The sequence below is a fragment of the Chaetura pelagica genome, unplaced genomic scaffold, assembly GCF_000747805.2.
Source record: "Chaetura pelagica isolate M959 unplaced genomic scaffold, ChaPel_1.0 scaffold128, whole genome shotgun sequence".
Lineage (NCBI taxonomy): Eukaryota > Metazoa > Chordata > Aves > Apodiformes > Apodidae > Chaetura > Chaetura pelagica.
In genome coordinates this window covers 812758-833838 of record NW_009954302.1, presented here as the reverse complement: position 1 = coordinate 833838, position 21081 = coordinate 812758, and the positions used below count along the sequence as shown (strand labels likewise).

General features: G+C 38.5%; 1 protein-coding gene across 2 annotated transcripts in view; it reads right to left on the bottom strand.

Moving 5' to 3' along the window:
• Positions 1–423: 423 nt before the first annotated feature.
• The window catches only part of ATG5 (autophagy related 5), a 66431-nt gene continuing 45773 nt past the window's right edge, over positions 424–21081 (bottom strand). Inside the window, exon 7 of one of the 2 annotated variants that reach the window (XM_010003858.1) lies at positions 424–1465. In XM_010003858.1, coding sequence (XP_010002160.1) covers positions 1329–1465 — 137 coding nt within the window. In that variant the 3' untranslated portion in view covers positions 424–1328. The remainder of the gene's footprint in view (positions 1466–21081) is intronic. The other variant, XM_010003857.1, reaches the window with a different exon arrangement.

Sequence of the window (21081 nt, the reverse complement as noted above, 5' to 3'; positions counted from 1 at the left end):
CTGTTTTTGAAAGAAGAATGTCATGCTTTCTTTATATTTGCTAATATTTGGCATATTTGATAATACGTTTACCAAAAAGAGAGTCTTGTGCCACAAACTGCAGACAAAGCACACAGTGTGATTGATTCAGCAAAATACAAAAAACCAAATGGCAGAGTCCTAGGAGCAGATGCAATGGCAACAAACATCTAGAACCAAAAGTGATCCAATAACCTAAAAGTACATCTGCTAAACTAAGGGAGAATCTGTGCAAATTTCAGACTGATTGCTGGGGACCACAGCAGAAAACTAAGCTCAGATGTAAAGAAGCTTGGAAAAGCCTCAGCTTTCCAAAAGTCAGTTATTAAAAAGCAATACATCTGTTCATCATTCTATGATTTAACTGTTTTCTAGTCTATGGGAATAAACAGCAGGATACAATCATTTGCAACATCCGTTTACTTTTTTCTTTTTTTTTTTGTAAAACTTTTAAAACTAAATTAAGAAAATATTCTTACAGGGGGGAAAAAAAAGATCTAGATGAGCACAAAAGAAATGCCATGACAAATCCTGAGACAAATTATCTGACACCGTTGCTAGTCTATGAAAACTGGTTTGAATAATAAACATCCTGGAGTATTCAGTGACAGCACACAAATGAAAAGTATTCCTAAATTATTAAGTTGTGCATGTTTTTAGATGACAAAACAAGCTCACGGGTTTACTTTAAAATCCCTCACTGCTTGTTATCAAAGTTAAGAGATCATTTGCATACCAATACACATACTGTAAACATGAAGTTCTGGTTAAGGAAAGATGGGTTTACAGTAATCTGATCTGTTACAAAAAGCTATTGGTAACTGGATCTCTCGGGGTCTAACTTTCTAGAAAATTAAACCAAGGTTTCCACTCCCCAAGTTGAAATGCCACTGCTCTAGGAAACAGCCCTGTTTATTTGTTAATCAGAAATACAACCCAGTGGCACATTTCCACTTGCTCTCGGGCCCGGCAGTTTCAGCTTCATTCTATTTTACAAGAAAACAGGTGCAGAGGGCCTGTAAATTTCTTTCATATCGCGACTGATTTAATTACAGCAGTGAAGAAAAGCAGCAGTGATGCAAAATAAGATCAGCCCCATTGCCCTTATCTGGTGATAGGATCTCTTCTTCCTGTTTGGCTTGCAGCACTGAGGACTTCTCGTTTTGTTTCAGTTTTCTGTTGGGTTTGTTGTTTTGGGGTGTTTTTTTTTGCTGGTCAGGCTGCCTCCGTCAAGACTGGCAGGAGCAAGAAGCTGACATGCCCTTCTCATTCCAGCTGGAGAATGATCCTCATACCAGGAGAGCTGAGTTTCAATCAGTAGGTCGGGGAATGACACTAATGTGGAGGAAATTATCTGGATAGCTCATATGTTCGCTTAGCCACTGTATGGGTGTTTCCAGCATTGGCTCAATTCCATGAATCATCACTTGAGTCTTCTGCTCTCCATCTAATTCAAAGAAAAAGAGAAACCACTGGTATATCACTCAGAGTTTACAGAAAGATTAAACATTTCCTTATGCTTAATTTACAGTAGATTTAGTTGGTGTTACGGCGTTGAACATTTAACAGAATGAAAAGCAGGAAATGCTGGTAATGGAGAAAGCTGAGATTTCTATTATCTAAACAAGAAACTTTGAGTTAAAATTAATTCTAAGGAAAAAAAAAAAAAAAAAGAAGGTTAAAATGCAACAACAGAAGTGCCACACTTATTAGTTGCCAGGGTTTCCCTACAATGGTGTCAATACAGTTAAGGCATCTCCATCTCACCCAACTACAAGCCATATGAATTTTACCCAGATCATGGTAAAGATGTTGCACTTCCTAAAATATACTAAGAAAGTTGTATTCTTAATACTGTGACCTCCTGAAAGAGCTGAACTCTATGTAATACACCACACTTATAATACATCTACTATTCCTGAAGTAATTTTGTTTTGCTAAGAATAATTTACTTCAGTCTAAAGCCCTATTTCAGAGTCACTCAGAAGGCTGAGTTGGCACCACCAGCTTTTTTTCACTTAGTTTCCTTGGAAAAGCTAAGTTAGCAAATGATTCCCAGTATGACCAGATTATTTTCTAAGAATATTTTAATTCTTTTTATTTATACTTTTCCCGGAGGATGCAAGTACTTTGATCCCTTGATCCAAATGATGGGAACCAGCGAAAGCAACTGACATAACTGTCATGAAATGAACAAAAAAACCCCCAAAAAACAAGAAATGAAAATTTATTCCAGTGCCTTGTGATGAGAAGAGCATCTGAAGTATGCTCCAAATAATGCTTAGGGGGGGAAAAAAAGTAGGCAGTGACTGTTTACTGTTGTTCTACTATACTCTGGCATCCTCACATGGACCTACCACAGTGAAATCCATATTCAGTGCTCAAAGACATCACTGCCTTCTCTAGCTGACATCTTATTCCCCCTCCACTCTCTGCATTACAGAACAAACCACTGTGATCCCCAAGAGTGGCACGAAGGAGAGCAGAATCTAGAAAAGAAGGTACCATGAGTGGCTCTTCCATTCAGCCATCCCAGCTGTAGCATAATTCCTATTTTCTAAAGATAGATAAAATCTTACTTGTTTGGTAACCAAAATGATTTGACAGCTGCCTGAAGAAGTCTGTGTTATAACCAGGTATCTATGGCAGCACAGACTAAATTATATTAGGAAGAATCTCCCTTGAATATACTGTTGACTGTAGCAATAATTCTTCCTGCAGAAGCAGACAGTTACATTTGCCTAAAATAATTTACATGTTACCTGCATACGGTACCATATTCTGTACAAATTCTTGATTAAATATATTAAGCTTGATTCTCTAAATGACATTATCACCCTAAATTAAGCATAAGCAACTGCTGGTTTCTGGTTTTATTGCAGACAGGTCAGAAGGTGCAGCATGTAATTTAGAAATAGGCTTCTGGTATTTCCAACCATAGCATGTATTTATTGGCCTAAAACCAGTCAGGTTGGTAACAGCATAAAATGCAAAAGAAAAGATTTCAGAAACCAAGTTTTCACACTGAGAAGTAAAGAGAAAATCTAAATATTTTTTAGATTGAAGTGACTCCCAGGTACATTTATTTAAGACTTTCAAGGTAAAATCTACCTAAGTTATTCCAGAAATTGCCACAGAGTTGGTGATTTAATTTTTTTCTTTTACATTTCATAATATTATTTAATTTTCAGAAACAACTACTTTGCAGACACAGCCAGATGGCAGATTGCTGTTCTGGCATAAGTCCTGTGCTAGTCACCTACACAGAGCTGAGTCTTCTTAGCAAAAACTTGCACAAAAGTCGATTAAAAGCTTTAGAATCTCAGGATCTTTTTTCTTGTCATTGGAGGAAAGACTTAGAGATGATAATCACTTTAGTTGGCTCTTTTTCACTGTGTGACAGAACATTTTTGGATGTGTGTGCATGTGCTTATTATGTCTCCTGCTTAGAAATGAAATGCAGTTCATCTGGGTGTCCCCATCCCCTGCTCCCGACCTAACTCTGTCCCTTTCTCATACAATCTTTTATTCTCTTCCTCAGCAAACTGAGAAAGTCTCGGAGGTCAATGGAGAATTTACAGTTTAATTGAAGTCTTAATCTCTGCATTTGCATTGTTTGTGCTTTACTATTATCTCTGACAAAGCATCACTTCTCCTTAATTCCTTGTCCCCTTGAGGCTTGACTAGAGAGATCTTATCTACCAGTTCTGTATTTACTGTAGCCTTCTTTCACAAAATCCATTGTTTTTACTTTAACATTCTTCCCTCCTTTTGTTACTAAGGACCATAAAGTCTCACCTAAGCCACATTTACCCAAACTTTCCTCAATTTCCATGTTTTCAGTAACTTCACCATTTTAAGTCACACTCTCTCTCCTAAATCTGGCTCCTCTGCTTTATGTAGCAAGTTTTCTACAGCAAATATACTAAAAAAATTTGGAAAATGATTAAAACACTGGAAAATACACTTGTTTTCTCAACAGTTGTGTAGTTCATATCCACCATTACCTCCCTGACCTGGGTTCTGAATGATTTGCTAGTTATCATGAAAGCATAATCCACCTGGATTATAGATAAATAGATTTACATAATATTTTTCCTTCCATTACAGTTCATGGGTTTTGTAGCTTATTTTATATGCATCTTGACACACCAAGTGCTGTCCTCTCTTCTTCACTCCACCCCATATCCTAGGATTTAAAAAAAGGCCTTTTCAGACTGACAAAATGCCTCTATAAACAAGTTACTAAACACAACACATATTTAAATGAACAGTGTAAAATTTAAATTACTTAATTACAAAGAAGATTAATTGTTCCAGTACTTAAAGGGTGGCTACCAAGAAGATGGAGACTCCCTGTTTACAAGGAGTCACGTGGAAAAGACAAGGGGTGATGGGCACAAGTTGCTCCTGGAGAGATTCCTATTGTGCAATAGCAGCCTTACCTAAGAGAAGGAGTTTCCAGCTTTTTCAGCTGTGAAATGGTCCACAAACATGTGTTTGCTTGCAAACATATCTTCAGAAGACATCTTATGTTCTGGACTAGATGATACTCAAGGTATTCCTGACAATAAGTTACACCACAGTGTAGGAAAACTCCTCTTGGGTCAGCATTACAGGGAGCAGAGTTCTGCTTTTGTGGTTGTGGTGCAGCTGCTTTCCTTTCCAGGGCTCCTGCTCCTCAGATTCCCAGGCAAGAGGACAAGCCTTTAGGTGCATATACCTGAAAGCAGCCAGAGCATTCCTGGACAGCACACTCTCAGCAGCTGATGCCTTGGATATCTCTGAAGACATACAGCAACATCTTCACCAGGAAGGTTTTCATTTACCTTGTTAGGATCTCTTAGGAAATTAACTGCAGACATATACAGCTTTCAGTGATGTGGCTCTTCATACGTGGATGAAACCACTAAGTTTGTTACTGACAGATATTGCTGACTCAATTTTTAAAGCCTAAGTACCTGGCAAGCAGAGGTGAAAATTTTCTTCTTGAAAGCTAGACTTCTGCTGGAGCACAGAGGATCCCACATGAAATTCTATGCAATTATTTACAAAAGATTACACTCTATCAGTCAGCAAATTCAAAGACTGTGTTCTAACCTGGAACCAGTGTCTCCATCTGGACAGTGGCTGAATTTATCCTCCCCTTCTCTAGGCACCTGGGGTTGGATATTCTAGGACACAGAGAGAAGTGACAGCCCCAGACAACCCTCATGGCCTGAAGAATTACTCCAGTGACTTCTGCACCAGCAGCAGAACATAAATGAACAAAGCACTTGATGAACATACTTCAGTTTTTTTCTCTTTTAAGTACATAACATCTCTAAAGCCCCTAAAGCTTCAATATTGCCAGTAGTGGTTCAATTTGATGCAGAGGTCTATCAGCTGCTAGTACTGAAACTGAGGAACAGCATCCAGCTCTTCAACAGCAACCTGTCCAAAACTGAAAACAGGTCCAGTGTCTGACACTAGAATTGACAATGACTCGATACCATTCACAACAAAACAAGCTTCACAATTACTTTGAGTCCACTACAAAAATCATGTGCTCATAAAATATCCATAAACTTTTTTTTTTTTTTTTTAAGGTAAGGGGTATTTATAAACCCTTTCACATCACTTTGGTAATATTTACTTTAGCCAAACACCATGTGTTTTTTTTTAATTTATGGCAAAATATTTCTTTGCTTGGTGAGCAAGCTTAGCTACAAAATTAATTCAACCCATTTGTATATAAAATATTCATATTTTGCTTTTATTAAGCATCTGCTTTTTAAAAGAATAAATAAATTAGAAGTTAAAGCATATTATTTCAGGCTTTTCCATTCAGAAAGTCCAATCTAACTGGAACAGTTCTGCAATCATTTTCTGGCATATATATGCATAATAGCCACCAAAGCATAGAAATATGGTGAGATGTTCAGATTCCAGAGTCATGAGAACCTTGATATAAAGGTCTCAGATACAAAAACAACCTTGTATGTTAAACAAATCTTACCTACTCAGCTGAGTACTAACAGGTGCTCAAAACCTATGCAATTTTAAGGGAAGGGCATCCAAAAAAAGGTGAGCTTGGTCAAATCTCTTGGCTAAATGATCACTTGCTCTTTGAATGAACTCAGCACAAGGACTTCGGAGAGTGGACACTTAGGTTCTCTTTTCTGATGGAAAATGTTTTGTATTTAAAAATATCATAGTTTCAAGGACTAAGCCTACCACATATTCTATTTGGCATGGATTTTTTTAGTTAATTTAAAAAAAAAATGGAATAAAATCTTAGTAGGGGTTTTCAGAAGCCTCACACTAGCCCATTTCAGCCATCATATCCCAGGCTTTCCTAACTTCTCTGTCAATTCCACCCTGCTGCTGCAAAAAAAAAAAAAAAAAGGGACCCTGCTCATCACAGTAGGAGGCTCCATTGCTAGAAGTGACCCATTTTCCATAGCAATCTCAACATACTTTTCACCTCGCTTTAACCACCCATAAACCACCACAATCCTTATTCCCTTCCTCTCCCCTGATTTGGAATAATTATCAGCTTAATCAGAAATGCAAATGATCTATTGGGTCACATCAAGATATGCTGTACAGTATCCAAGAGCAAGAACACAACAAATACTGCAAAGCTGATTCTAAAATAACCTAGCTACAACAAAAGGTTCCTCTGACCTTAAAAATTCAGAGGCTGATGTGTGACTCAATGATATGAAAGGCCTTTTCCAACCAGAATGATTCTGTGAACTCACACAGAAATATGTGATCAATACACCAGTCTTCCTGTTCCTCAACATTATTCTGTATCCAGAATAAAACATGTTCCAAACACAAGATGTGGTTTGGAGAATAAAAACTTCGGTTTCTGGATAGAATCCAACTATTCAATAGGAATATAAATAAACAATCAGGTAGATCTGGTTAACCAGCAGCAAGGTTAGAATGTATCTCATTTTAACCATTGGTAGAAACATGAGTTAACATTGCTCAAACTGAAAGTCATAGTTTTCCCAAATGTATGTTCTCAGCTCTGGATATTCCTGATATCCACACAAGTACCCCAGAGAGCTTTTAACTGTGGTGAGTTCCTGGCCTCAAAGACAACTAATAGTTAATAAAATCCACAACTTTGTATTTTGCTTAAAATATCTTTTTAAAGCAGTGTTAACACATAACAAGAGTGTTTAACCTATCTTTATAACTCACTGCTTTAATTTCTTAAATCCTTCTCCAAAATAAACTGTTCAAAACCTAAGTCCCTCTCCATCCTGGAGTATTCTGGCATTCAGAGAACATGTCTCAGCTTCACCCTTACAGCACCTGGATGTAATCTTAGCAGAGCCCCTCACAAGAACTACTGTTTCTTAGTCCAAAATCTCAGAACTCGACCTACACAAGCTTCAGTGAAGTCTGTTCTTGCAGAGTGGTTGGCTCCAAAAGCCTAAATCCAGGCAAGATATCTCAAGTGTTCCTCCACTGCAACACTGTCATGAAGTCCATATTCATAGATTTAATTACTGCTGTATTTCTTTTCATGGTTTGACACAAGCCAGTTGGCTGATCTTTAGATGAGCTTCTCGTGGCATAAACATCTCCTACTTGAGTTTAGACACTTGTAACTTAAAGGAGAGGAAGAAAGTTAATTTGTCACAGATCTCACTATAATTAGATGCCGTGGACTATATTCCAGCACAGTCCTAGCTTTCTGTATCCTCAAAATGAAAGTGTGACTATGCCACATTATAATCTACATTAAATATCTTTAAATACTAGGATCAAATCAAATACTTGGCATCACCCCTAAACATCATTTTATTCTCCAGACAGTTTTTTCCTCCTTCATGATTTGCTGTCATCTTCTACCTCAAGTCTATCCCAGGCTAGACAGCCACATTTCTGAAACATAATAAAATACATGGATTAAACTAATCACCACCAGCAGCAGTTTATTACACTTTGGAGCAGCTTATAAGAACTTGGGTTACACTTCTAATCTCACAGCAGCCAGAAACTATGTAAACAAACTAGAAAACTTTTTCTGTTCCATTGAAAAAGTTTAAATAGGGTAAATTTGGCCTCAAACACTAGTGAGTCCAGGTTGCCTGAGCAGATTGTATTTAACAGTTCTCCAGGCAGCCCAAACCAGTCAACACTGACAGTAATACCACCTCAGACAACCAAGGGGATTTTTCCTTCTGTAAAGAGTTCATGCAGCTCAGTGGAAAAGCAGATAAAGGATGGAAATGAAAGATTTACTTTACTAAACTTTTTTGGTTTGTTTTAATTTTTATATTTAAAATTTTTCTATTTTATATTTAAAGTAAGCTTTTTAATGGGGTTGTGTTATAGGTCCCAAACTAATTTATGACAGAACCCTAAAATACTTGTCTTAAACATCTCACATTTTAGTAGTTAAAAGATTTTAAAAGACCTTACAGCAACTAAGCCCAAGATGCTTCTCATCAAACATCTAGTTTCAGCCTGGAAAAGAGAGATGTGATAAGACAAAACTCCCAGGAAATATTCTTACACCCCTTCTTCCTTAGCATCAGTGCCTCAGACTCAGCCCTGAACCAGCAATAAACTGTGTCAGTTAATACAAGACCAGGGTTAGCAATTAAAGCTTATAAAACAATTTTCTGCAATATTTTTAAGTCTGGCTATGCCCATGTGAGCCAAGTGACAAAGTTCAGTGCAAATCATGCTCCTGTTCTGTGTAACAAGTGAGGACATGATACATTTATATATACAAGGAACAGGCAAGGTGTGCATTAAAAGATAAGCACTTGATAATGTGACAAATTGAGCCCAGCTCATCCATGATATGCTTTCCATTGCTGAGGGAGAGCTAAACCTCTTTTAGGGGTTGTGTAGCTTTTCTAAACAGCAGGCATCTGGACTTACAATAAGTTAACCCCTTCATGCACCGTGCCCTTCATTAGGACTGAGGTTTCCCTTCCCTCTAAACTGTACATAACTGACCTAAAGAAATTAAGGCTACTCCTGTCTACAGGTAGGGAGCTAAGTGTAATTGATACAGTTCTTGGAAAACCAAAAGAAGAAACATTTGACAGAAATTTTCCACTATCAAGATTGGAAGAAACCAGATCAATCTGCTGTAGAAGACCCCTTGCTGCTACAGCAGTTTGTGAGAACTTTCATCATCTCAGTTTTCAAAATCCTGTTACTCCAAACAATTTAAATAGCAAATTCATTATATAATCATATGATGTATTCCCTATGCATGTGCACGTTCATACACTTTAAAACATTTTAATGGCATTCTTGAACTTTCAACCTCTATTTTACTTCATTTTCAAACTATAATTCACATCATGCCTGCAAAAATCCTTCGATTCTAGCAGCCATCCCTCCTTCATAATGAACTTTTCAGCTAATCAAATGATGAACCATTCCTAGCAAGGCACAACGAGGAAAGATTAATATTGCTGCAAAATCATTGTAAATGCAGAAAAGACCAGTAAGTTTACTTGTTTTGATGAATCCATGATGTTAATTGCTAGTGTACCTGCCCAGTTATTAAATCAAATTCAGAAGTGGACATTTGGACATAATTACAATTTCAAAACATTTGCCTGAAAAGTGCTAAGTGATATATACAGATCAAAGGCCCAATGATTCCCATTTCATGTTTTGTTCCTTCCCTCATTTAACTGAGGAAAAACAAATGGGGTTTGCCTTTTTAAAAATGCAACTTCCAGCAATCTTACTGTGATATTTACCAAAGTAAGCAACTTCACAAGCAAACTCGACACAAAAATGTGGCTGAGCCATTTGATTAACCCCCAAGCATGGACAGTTTGGTTCCACGTCTGACAAATTCTTCAGCCTCTGCTAAGTTGATCAGTAAAAAACAGCTAATTGAATCCATCGACGTGAAAAACCACAGGCTCAAGTCTGTACTGCATACATCAAGCTGAAGGATTTCTGCTTCAGCCATGGAGGTAATAGCCAGTGGGGTCAGGTCAAAGAGGGTTAAAGTGAGTCAGGATATAGCCAAAGGAATACATCAAACACTGATTTTAAAAGGGCAATTAATCTTAGACAGAAATGCTTCCTGGGGAATGAGATCTCAATCTTAAGAGCACACTACATGATGTAGCAGTAAAAATGTACATATACAGGCTTAGAGAGCTTTCATCCTGTGATCACAAACAGAAGGGGAGTGCTGTTTATCAGAGAAATACAAACCCCTGCTAAAATACTTACATTAGTTTCTTCCGGGCCCTTCCTCATTGGAAAATAAATTCTTTCATAAGTAGGCAAGAGAGTTTGCCACATGAAATATTTTGTTTCTGAACATGTACTGTATGTTCTGTTAAACAGCTAATAGATTAAAGTATTTAGAGATCTCTACCACAATAAAAATAAAGAATTAAGACTTGAACATTCAAGAATGGATAAAGGAGTAACGGAATACCGGAAGGGCTCTTTACACTGGAAAGTGACTTTAAAAAATAAATAAGTAACTTTAAAAAATAATAAATACAGCCCACAAAACAGCTGCTTGTTCAGAGTTAAGATTGGAAGTGAATTTTCATCAAAACATTTTAATTCTTCCATTCCAAAATAATGAGTTAGCTTCAAAGCTGAGACATTATCACACAACCTTTATTTTTAAAAGAGAGTTTGGCTAGTAACAAACTTCTTTTTTTTTTTTAATTTTAGTGTTCAGAAAGTATTCCTCCACTTTACAGCAGAGTAGTAGGTCCATAAAATTTATAGTACATGCATACAGCATTTACAAACAGGGTTTGATTTGTTACTACCATTAGTTAGTTAGCAATATTACTAGGGATCATTAGTTCTGTTGACAAAACACTTCAGGTCCACAGCTCTGAAATGAGTTACAGCTGAATTTGCTGCATCAGTTTGCAATTTTAAAGACAACCAACCTTCCACCTGAAGATCCCAACCCTCAGCACCACTAGTGGAAGAAGGGCAGCTCTTTGTGTATCTGATCCATATGTCTGGCTTCTACCAGAGCTACCAAGCTGATGAAATGTCTGGAGAATAAGTCCTATGAGGAGAGGCTGAGGGAACTGGGATTATTTAGTTTGGAGAAGAGAAGGCTGAGGGGAGACCTCAGTGCCCTCTACAATTGCCTGAAAGGAGGTTGTAGGGAGGTGGGAGCTGGGTTCTTTTCCCCAGTGAACATTGACAGGATCAGAGGAAATGGCCTGAAGTTGCACCAGGGGAAGTTTAGATTGGATATTAGAAAGAATTTCTATACTGAAAGAGTGGTTGGACAGCGGAACAGGCTGTCCAGGGAGGTGGTGGAGTCACCATCCCTGGAAGTATTTAAAAGAAATGTAGATGTGGTGCTTAGGGACATGATTTAAGCACTGAACAGATAGATTAGGTTATGGTTGGGGGATTTAGGTTATGGTTGGACTTGATGATCTTCAAGGTCCCTTCCAACCAGGCTGATTCTATGATTCTGTGCTTTAAACTGCCAGTGAGGCCCAGTGTTCACAAAGATACTGGACGTAGGGAAGTTTCCCAAAGTGCAGACACCCACTGCATTTTGCCATGGTCAGTGTGGTTCCACCAGGGAAGGCAAGGAGCACAAGGGGCTGTCAGCTCTTCAGTGACTTCAGCCCCTCTGTGCACAGGCCAGGCCACTGCAGAAAACTTTGGTGTTGACACAAGGAAATGTTTTACCTCTGTTTGCTTACAAATATTCTCCAACTTGTCAAATAAGATAAAGTACAATTTATCTACTGAATGTGAAGTTATCAAAACCTCTGATGAAAACAAGGCACTCCAAGAAGGGGGCAACTACTTCTAAAATGTACTCTGGAATCCTTCGAGTAGAGAGTAGGACACAGAAAGTAATGTTTACTAGTGGATTGCTCTGTTTCCCATTACTGGTAAGGCTGCTAGTTTTATCCTAATTACTTTTGGTAGGTACTTTATTTTTGCAAGTTCTTTTCTTTTGTCCCTGTAAGATGTTTAACTCCTGGGAAAAACAGGTTGCACCTGCATGCAGCACTGCAGAACAGAAAAAGAGTGTAAGAGAGAAGATGGGAATTATTTTACTCAGCCCTCTCCTGAAGATACAGGACACATACCTAACTTAAAGGTATAGAAGTGGCTGATAAAGTGGACTAGAACCCAGTCTCTGGACCTCAGGGTTAAACCAGCTCATGCCTCTTCAGCTAAATTATCTCCCCCTCCATTTTGCTTATTGAGAAGAGTCCCCAGACTCTTAAACCATGAACATTGCTCAGATTTTCTAGGAGTGTATTAATTGGTCTAGACCAAAATTATGCCAGAGAACTGCCAACAGTCACACATCACAAACAACACACATTCTAGTCCTCTTTTGGTTTAGTATAAATAGAAACACTGACAACACAGCATTTCAATGCAGTTGTGTGCTGCAGTGTCCTGGTGAGAACTCCAGGTTACAGGTCTCCAAGGAGCTTTACTGCTGTCCCACTCAAGCCTCCAGTTACACTTTGACCAGTTGCAGCACTAAAGGCAGCAGTGGTTGTACAGCAGATGAACGTTATCGGGGTGATGATCCCTACTGAAATAAATAATTTTGGAGTATTCTCACATTCTTTATGAAAATAACTGTAAAAAATACCCTGTAAGTCCATATACTTTGTGCACTTCAGCTGTTGCTTGTGTCTGTGAGCAAGGATACGTGAGAAACTAGAAGAAATGTTTGGCTTGGGCTTTTTTTTTTTTTGTAAGTTTTTGATGGCTTAGTCATACTGAGTGAACCGTGATCATCCTGAGGTGAGACAAACTGATTTAGATCAGGATTCAAAAAAATCCAGTTCTTAATTCTGCTGCTGACCTCAGTGTGACCAGGTGCAAACCGCAGCACCCCTCTGTGCCTCTAATTTCTCCTTCATTTTTGTCTCTCTTCACTCACCTTCTGTCTAAGTGATAAGCTCTGTGGGAACAACCACAATGTCTGCAAAGTGCATAAAGAACCTGAGGCCTCCTCCTAAACCACAAAAAAAGATTCCTTTTAAAACTGAAAATTCACCACAACCAAAACATTTTGTCAAGATGCTTTGATTCCAGTTTTCCTAAAACTGCAGATTACTGACTGAAAACTTGCCCAATTTCTAGCTGTTTTCCTCAACCTTTCCTTGATTGCCTAGATTTTCAGATTCACAGCACTCACCAGGGATTTGGGGGTAGGACTCTGATGCTCCCAGGAATTGCAGCTCTAGTGCAGCCCATGAAGGAGACTGCTTTTAGGATGAAAAATCCTATCTCTCTTCTGCAGAGGATTTCAGAAGGGCTGGCTTGCCATTTCCTAATGGAATAAGCTAAATTTTGAAAAACTTAGTTTGCCCTGTGGAGGATTTTACTTTCTCCATTTCATACTACTACTGTTAATAGACTTCAAAAAACCCCAACTTTGTTGTGCCTGAATAGTCATTGGCCTTGTGACAAATTTGAAGAGAATAGTCTGGAGTCTGACACTAATAAAACTTATTGGGTGGCCGACAGAACAAATTTAGCTGAAGCTGAACAAATTTCCAAAGCCTTGTCTGTGAAACAGGATTATTTCCCTATTTGCTGTACCTCTTCCTCCATTCTACCCTTTTGAATCTGCATGTGCAGGCCCAGAAATCACTTCTATGCCACACAGAAAAAGCACATTACTCTTGTGATGTTAGGAGAGTTGCTGGATGGAAGAGGAAAGACTAGAATAGAACAGAGTGTTTCTGTTTCGTTGGAAGGGACCTACAACAATCATCTAGTCCAACTATCTGACCAATTCATGGCTGACCAAAGGTTAAACCATGTTATTAAGGGCATTGTGCAAATGCCTCCTAAACACTGAGAGGCTTGGGGCATCGACCACCTCTTTAAGAAGCCCATTCAATTGTCTCATTACCCTTTCAGTAAAGAAATGCTTCCTGAAGTCCACCATAAACCTCTGTCCCTGGTGCAGCTTTGAACCATGCATGCTATCACTGGATCACAGGGAGAAGAGCTCAGCACCTCCCTTCTCCACTTTCCCCCCAGGAAGCTGTTGAGAACAACTGCATTGTCCCTCAGCCTCCTTTTCTCCAAACTACACAAACCCAAAGTCCTCAGCCACTCCTCATGGGACATTCCTTCCAGCCCTTTCAGCAGCTCCATTGCCCTCCTCTGGCTGGATGTACTCAAGGACCTTCACACCCTTCTTAAATCATGGAGCTTAGAACTCCAACAGCCCTCAAGGTGAGGCCACCCCAATGCTCAGCACAGCAGGGTGCTCACCTCTGTGGACTGGTTGGTCATGCCATGTTTGATGCACCCCAGGTTGTGGTGTGTCCTCTTGGTTACCAGGGCACACTGCTGACTTGTACTGACCTTGCTGTCGACCAACACCCCCGCATCCCTTTCTCTAGGGCTCCTCTCCAGCCACTCCTCTCTCAATTTATACTCAGGCTGGTGTTACTCCATCCTAGATGCAGAATCCAGCATTTGGACTTGTTAAATTTCATCCTGTTTGCCACTAGGAAAGGGGCAGAGGGCTCAGAAGCTCCCAAACTGATAATCCATGCATAGTTGATTGAGGTGAAGTCGGAGCGATCCTTAAAACCAAGTTATCTTGGTGTTTCCTGAGAAATTCCATGCATAAATTATCACAACCAGTCACAGATCCCCACCATGTTTCTTCTTTTCTTTTGAGATCAAGCAAGCCAGAGCATTCTGCATACACAGAAGCCTTCTCTGATGATGCAAAGAGCTTGTTTAGAAATGAAGATGCTAACAAGAAGTCATATGAACAGCACAGCTGCCACACTGTTAAATCTCAGATTATTTGCACCTTTCTGTGTAGTCATGACAAATTAGATCTGTATTAATTAATTCTGTAGTCATGACTACTAATTCTATAATCTCAAGCCAACCTCTGGATTTCCACCTCTTTTGATCAAAAAGAACTACTGAATCAAGAGGCATGCAATTTTAACACAGAAAAACTGTTTCTATTTCAACATAAAAAAACCAGGAACTAGGGCAGATAGGTGTGTGTGGGTGTAAAAAAAAAAAAAGAAAAAAATAAGCCAGAAGTCAGACAGATGAAAGGCAGATGCAGAAGGATAATCCAAGCAGATGGCCTGGTTGGGAGAAGATAACATGCACAAATAATGACTCACACCAGAAAGGAGATGTACATGATGACCTCCTCTAACATGGCAGCACCACTGAGTCAAGGACACAAGGAGGGTGGAATAGCTGAAGTAGTAGTCTGAAGTTCAGTTCTGTCCTGCAAGATGACTCTCACAGCAGAAGAGACAGGGGACTAGAATTCATATCACTGGTGAGCTTTTAATCACCTTTTAGGGTATGCCTGTCCACTACAAAGCTTGTAACCCTTCACATACAAAATCCATGTGGGAGGAAAACGTTGCTAATAAACCACCTAAAACCAACCAGAACTATATTTAGGTGGCCTGGAAAAGCATTTCAACACTGTACCTCCCCAGCACTGAAAAGCAGAGACCAGCCTGCAGAGAGCACAAGCAGCCAAACTGACTAGTCAGACATGGGGAGCAACAGCTTCCTAAAATTGCCCACCATGGGAAGCAGCAAGGACTGGAGTGGTGCTGTGCTGTTCCTCTCCCTGCTGTGCTGCTCCCAAGGTCCCGCTAATTCTGATCTCAGACAGAGCAAGCCCAGTTATATTTCACATCAATCCAAAGACAGTCACACTGCACACATTCACTTCTGTCTATTGCACTATTTGTCACTTGCTTCAAAATCAGGAGCCTACGCAGCAAATCTAATCTAAATTCAATTTTCTGTTTGACTAATTTACTGGAAGTCAAATGCTTAGAAAATTGAGGGAGAACAAAAACAATTAATATGTAGTCTCTCATACAATATACATTAAAAAAAGCTGAGAGTTAATTGAAAACAGTTGATGCCTAATTTTACAAAATCACTCAGTACGGCAAGTCTTAAGAGAAAAATCCTGGAAGTCTTTTTGATCCTCGTTTTACTTCTGAAAGAACTAATGACACTGCTGTAGAAAGGGGTCAGTTCACACAGATTTTCTGAATGAACAACAATGCTGTGAAAACTGGGACTGATTGATAGCCTACTGTTTGCGTCATTGTGTCCAACTGTTTAGCATTTGAGTCTTCAAGGAAGCATGAGACAAAAATCAAAACAAGTTTTATGAAGACTTCAACAACACTGGCAAATGAAAATTGTATCCAGAATTGTTTAGACATGATAACAGTGGAAGAAAACTGTTTCCTTCTGTATTAGACTGTTTTTATCTTTGCATGATGCACAATGTCTTACATTTCTGGTGTGGAAGAGGAAAGAAGTTATTTCCCTCCCCCAGAACAACTCTGTTTTCTATCATTTTAACCCTTTGCCTCTTCAAAGCATTCTGTTGAACTCAACACTGTTTCCTCTTGCAGTTGTGGCTCTGTCATTGTGTGTTCATCCCCTTCTCCTAATGAGAAGACTCACATTTTCTAAATGAAATATTTACAATATCATAGAATCATCAAGGTTGGAAAAGACCTTCAAGATCTTCAAGTCCAACCATCAGCACTACAACCCTGACCACCAAACCATCTCCTGAAACACCACATCCACCCATTTTTTTAACATTTCCAGGGATGGTGCCTCTGCCACCTCCCTGGGCAGCCTGTTCCAATTAGGATGTTCTTTCACAGGAAACTCATAAATGTCTGCTAAACAAATTCCTTTATTATTATTATTATTTTTTATATCACTATGAGTTATTCACATGAGCTTTTTCAAATTTGATAAACTCTGAAGTTCAGAACTGGTATCGCTACTTCTGGAAACAAAGGCTCCTTAGCTGGCAGCAGGAACAGCCATCAGCAGATGCATGGAACCATGGGGAAGTGCACATGACCTGTCTCACAGCAACAGAAAGATAACACTTGATTTTATTTATCTGTCATAAATGACATTGCAGCTGTAAGCAGGTAGCCTCATCTGCCTCATCTTAGTAAGACAGAGGTTATTAGATAGTAGGGCAAAACAGCCAGGGTGCCATTGCCCTTAGACACAAATAATTAACTTTGTTATTCAAAGGATTACAGGGAATAACAAGTTTCATCTTAGCCTGTTCCTCTGTATTACTATTTGTGAGAAGATTTAGTGTATTAACTCTCAAATGATTTAAAAGACTGTCTCATTTTCTGGGCCTGGAACTACTGCTGACAATTCCACTTTACCACACAAGAACTGTCCAATTAAAGGATCAACTTTTGTCTGTGCAAGTGGCAGCCACAAGCACAGGAAAGCAGATCAGACAAGGAGTTTACAAGATGTAGCATGAATAATCAGAAGAATCTGATTCTAACCCTGGAGTCCTCATGAATGGGTGTTTCATATTAAAATAAAAAAGACATCTGTCATGAGCTTGGATTCAAAACTACACGACACACAGTCTATGAGAAGTAAAACAAGGACTTTGGATTGTTGGCTGGAAAGGATCTCTGGCCAGTTTCAGGAGTGTAAAATGGTGAATGGAAAGGGGGACACTGGACAATTTTATTCTGGACTTCTCAGAGTATCAGGACATTAATCTTCTTGGAGGACATCTAAAAACCAAGAGATCTAAACTAGGAAATGGAAGAAATGCTGATAGAGAGACACAGTCCCTAGATATCCAAATATATTAGATTTTCATATCCAATGGTACAAAAGTATTTTTGAAAACTCAAGGAAAGTTGAGTAGTAATGAAACACCACAAAACTAAAGGATGGAAAGCAAGAAGAAACAACTAAACCAGAAGTGACAATGACTAACTACTTCCCTGAAGATCTAGATCTATTTCTATTAGAAAAACAGCAAAGGTCTGAAAAACTACAAAAACATTTCTAGACATTGCAGTGAGTTTAGCCCAAGAAGAAGAGTCAATTTTTCTAGACATTGCAGTGAGTTTAGCCCAAGAAGGAGAAGAGTCAATTTTAAAAGGATCATAGAACCATAGAATGGTTTGGTTTGGAAGGGACCTTGAAGATCATCTTGTTCCAACCCCCCTGCATGGGCAGGGACACCTCCCACTAGACCAGGTTGCTCAAAGCCCCAGTGGATGCAAAAGCAGATATTAAAAGAGCAACAAAGGACAGCAAGAGTTATGTATAGCTAGAATAAAGGTACTGAAGGACCATGATGCAGGCAGAAAAAAGGTAGAGCTGTAGAGTCATTAACATGAAAGAAAATAAGAGCTCAACACAGGCTGAAAAAAGAAATGAAAAAATAAATGCCACTCTTCCATGATGCTAGGATCAAGATTAGAATAATTAAACATTCTCCAAATGCTACATGACCAGCTTGTCTCAGTTTTAATTATGAACAACTAGGGAGAAACAAACACAAAAACAAAGCCAAGTGCACCCCACCCCAACAGGAGATGAACACAACTAAGGACTAAACAGTTTTAATATGCTCAAATTACAGCACTTGAAGTTTTACTTTAAAAGACTGAAAACTGAAATAAAATTGCCTATCTTCTAGTAAGGATTCCAAATAACTCCAGGAGGTCCATGAATAGCTACACAACCACAGAACTCCCAAGTGCAACTTCAATTGTATGCAGCCTTTAGAAGAACTTAAGGAAACAAAAATGATAGAAATACAGTAAATAAAAAAAAAGTACTAATAGGTTTACCCATAGTAACATCTCAGACTGAAGTGTCTTTCATTTTTGAACTGCTGTATAATGGATGAATAATAATTTTTATTGCAATAACTAAAAAACAAATAATAACATGCCTTAAAGATACTAAGAGTGAGCTGCAATGCAGAGGAAGTTATTACTGGCTTAGTTTGTGTTTGAGAATATTAATTTTAATCTTTATTAAACATGACAAGTAGGACTTCACTGCTTCCCAAACTTCATGAGGATCAGAACAAGGAAAAATAATTGAAACTGATTAAATACATCAATATTAAAATGCAAGTTGATGCACTTTCTGCCATGACTCGGTCCTACCATTTCGGTTGCCACACAATCACTGCCTTTGAAACAGCTAAATAGGCTCCAGGGAAAAAGAAAAGCTACTCAGCTAATGAGGATATATCTGATTCAAAACAACTGCTGTCTAAATGCTCATTTAGACAGAAAATTAGTGTTATTTTACATCAATTCCAATATAGTCTTCCAGAATCAAGTACTGCACAGTCCTGCAGTGGGAGTATAATAAGGTGAAACAAGAGCATCTTCTCTGAAGGTTCTCTTCATGTTTTATTATTCTTTAAGAAGTTTACTAGTAATAAAAGTAGCCATTCTCCTTGCTGTTCTAGAGGAACAGCTTGTCCTTTACAGTTAAGGTTATTAACGTAATTGCCAAAAGTTAAGTACTACATTGGCTTCTCAAGGCTTCCTCTAATTCAAAGTACTGCTTTTCTTCACACTTTCTGAGCAGTATCAGTAATGTAGATATTGCTTGATGTGTGTTTCAATGTATAAATGGTTTGATTTGCATTTTGACGAATGGGTTCCAAACTATTACACTCTGCAACAATTCCACTGAGGTGCTTAAGGCCAAAAAAACACAGAACTAAAAAAAAACACCAGACTGCAGTCCTTGCAATCTGAAGAATTAAAGGACAGACTCAAAGTGGAAACCACTCTTTTTTTCTAACAATGCAGATGAGAAAAAGCCTTTCACTTTTATCCATCAGTTTTCCTCCAATTAATAGTTTAAGGAGATGAAACTATTTAGCAATCCAGAAAGGTGAGCACTGTGCAGTGCTCATTAAAGCATTATGCATAATGGAATAAAGGTCCAGTTTCAGGAGAGACAGGGAAGTATGGGTTGGAATAATAACTGCTCAAGTTCTTTTTTGGAGCACTTCAACAAACAATAAAAGCCTTGAATAAATAGTTTCATAAGCTAATTTAAATAAAATGCAGTATCTAAACAGCTACCCATAGTCTGTAACTCTCCAAACTAATATTGACACAATATTTTACTAGGATAATTTTCACTATCAGTGTTTTAATGTCACTATTCAAACTGCTCTACTACTGACAATGCCCCTTACACTGTGTTTGCAGGAGTTGGATAATCAACATATATATTCAATACACATATATATAAAAATACATTTTTCATTGAAATATTTTTTCTCAGCACAGTTAAAAGAGAAGACTTAATTATATCCATGTTTCCTAAAGCAAAGGCATATAGACACTGTGGGTGGCTCTTGAAATCCTTCCCTCCCTCCTCTTGTGGTGGTCCCTAAGTGTCTGGCAGCAGGCACAGCTCACATCTATGGCTACAACTGCTGAGCTTGACAATCATACATCCTCTGTGTTCCCACGGCACAAAGCTCAGTTATGGATGTCACCGTGGACAAGCAACCACCACAATTGCTATGAAGCTTCCAGTTGAATGAAAAGTCATTGAAAAAGAGAAAACCATAGAGGGAACAGGGGGAAAAAAAAATTAAAAAGTTCAATACATGGAGAAAGAAAGAGAAGCTCATATTGACTGTGTTGCACTGACAAAAAATGCAGCTGATGTCACCAATGCATTAATTCACTAAAGAGGGAAGTTAAAAACCAGTCTTGTATCCAAGTTACTTTTTTGGAAACAAGAGTGAAAAAGCTTGAACAATATCTACTATGTCTTTAAGCATACCTTTGATGAGATACTACTTTTTTTTCTTTTGCTTAGAAAAATTAAGTAGATCTAAACTTTCGACAACACTGAATAAAATCTGAACATCAGTGCTGACATTGCTATCCATCTTTTCAGCTAATTTTCCTAAGTCTGATCCCTTCTCTATCATCCCTCCACTTTGTCCTAGTTCTGTTTCTTCCTGAACTATCTTACAGGTCTTTTTTGCTTTCCATGTTGCCATGTTTAATTTTTTACTCTGTATTCCTCTCTAGAGTGCATTAGACTTGTAGAGCAGACCACAAAGTTCTCCTCAGTCTCTTATCTACGTCCAGCTCTATCTGATCACCCATTCACCTGCATCTTCTCATTCTGCCACTGCAAACTGCTCTTCTTTTCAACTTTTGATTCCATGTATCTCTCCAAACAGGCCTCCAGACCATGAGAATCACCTCACCA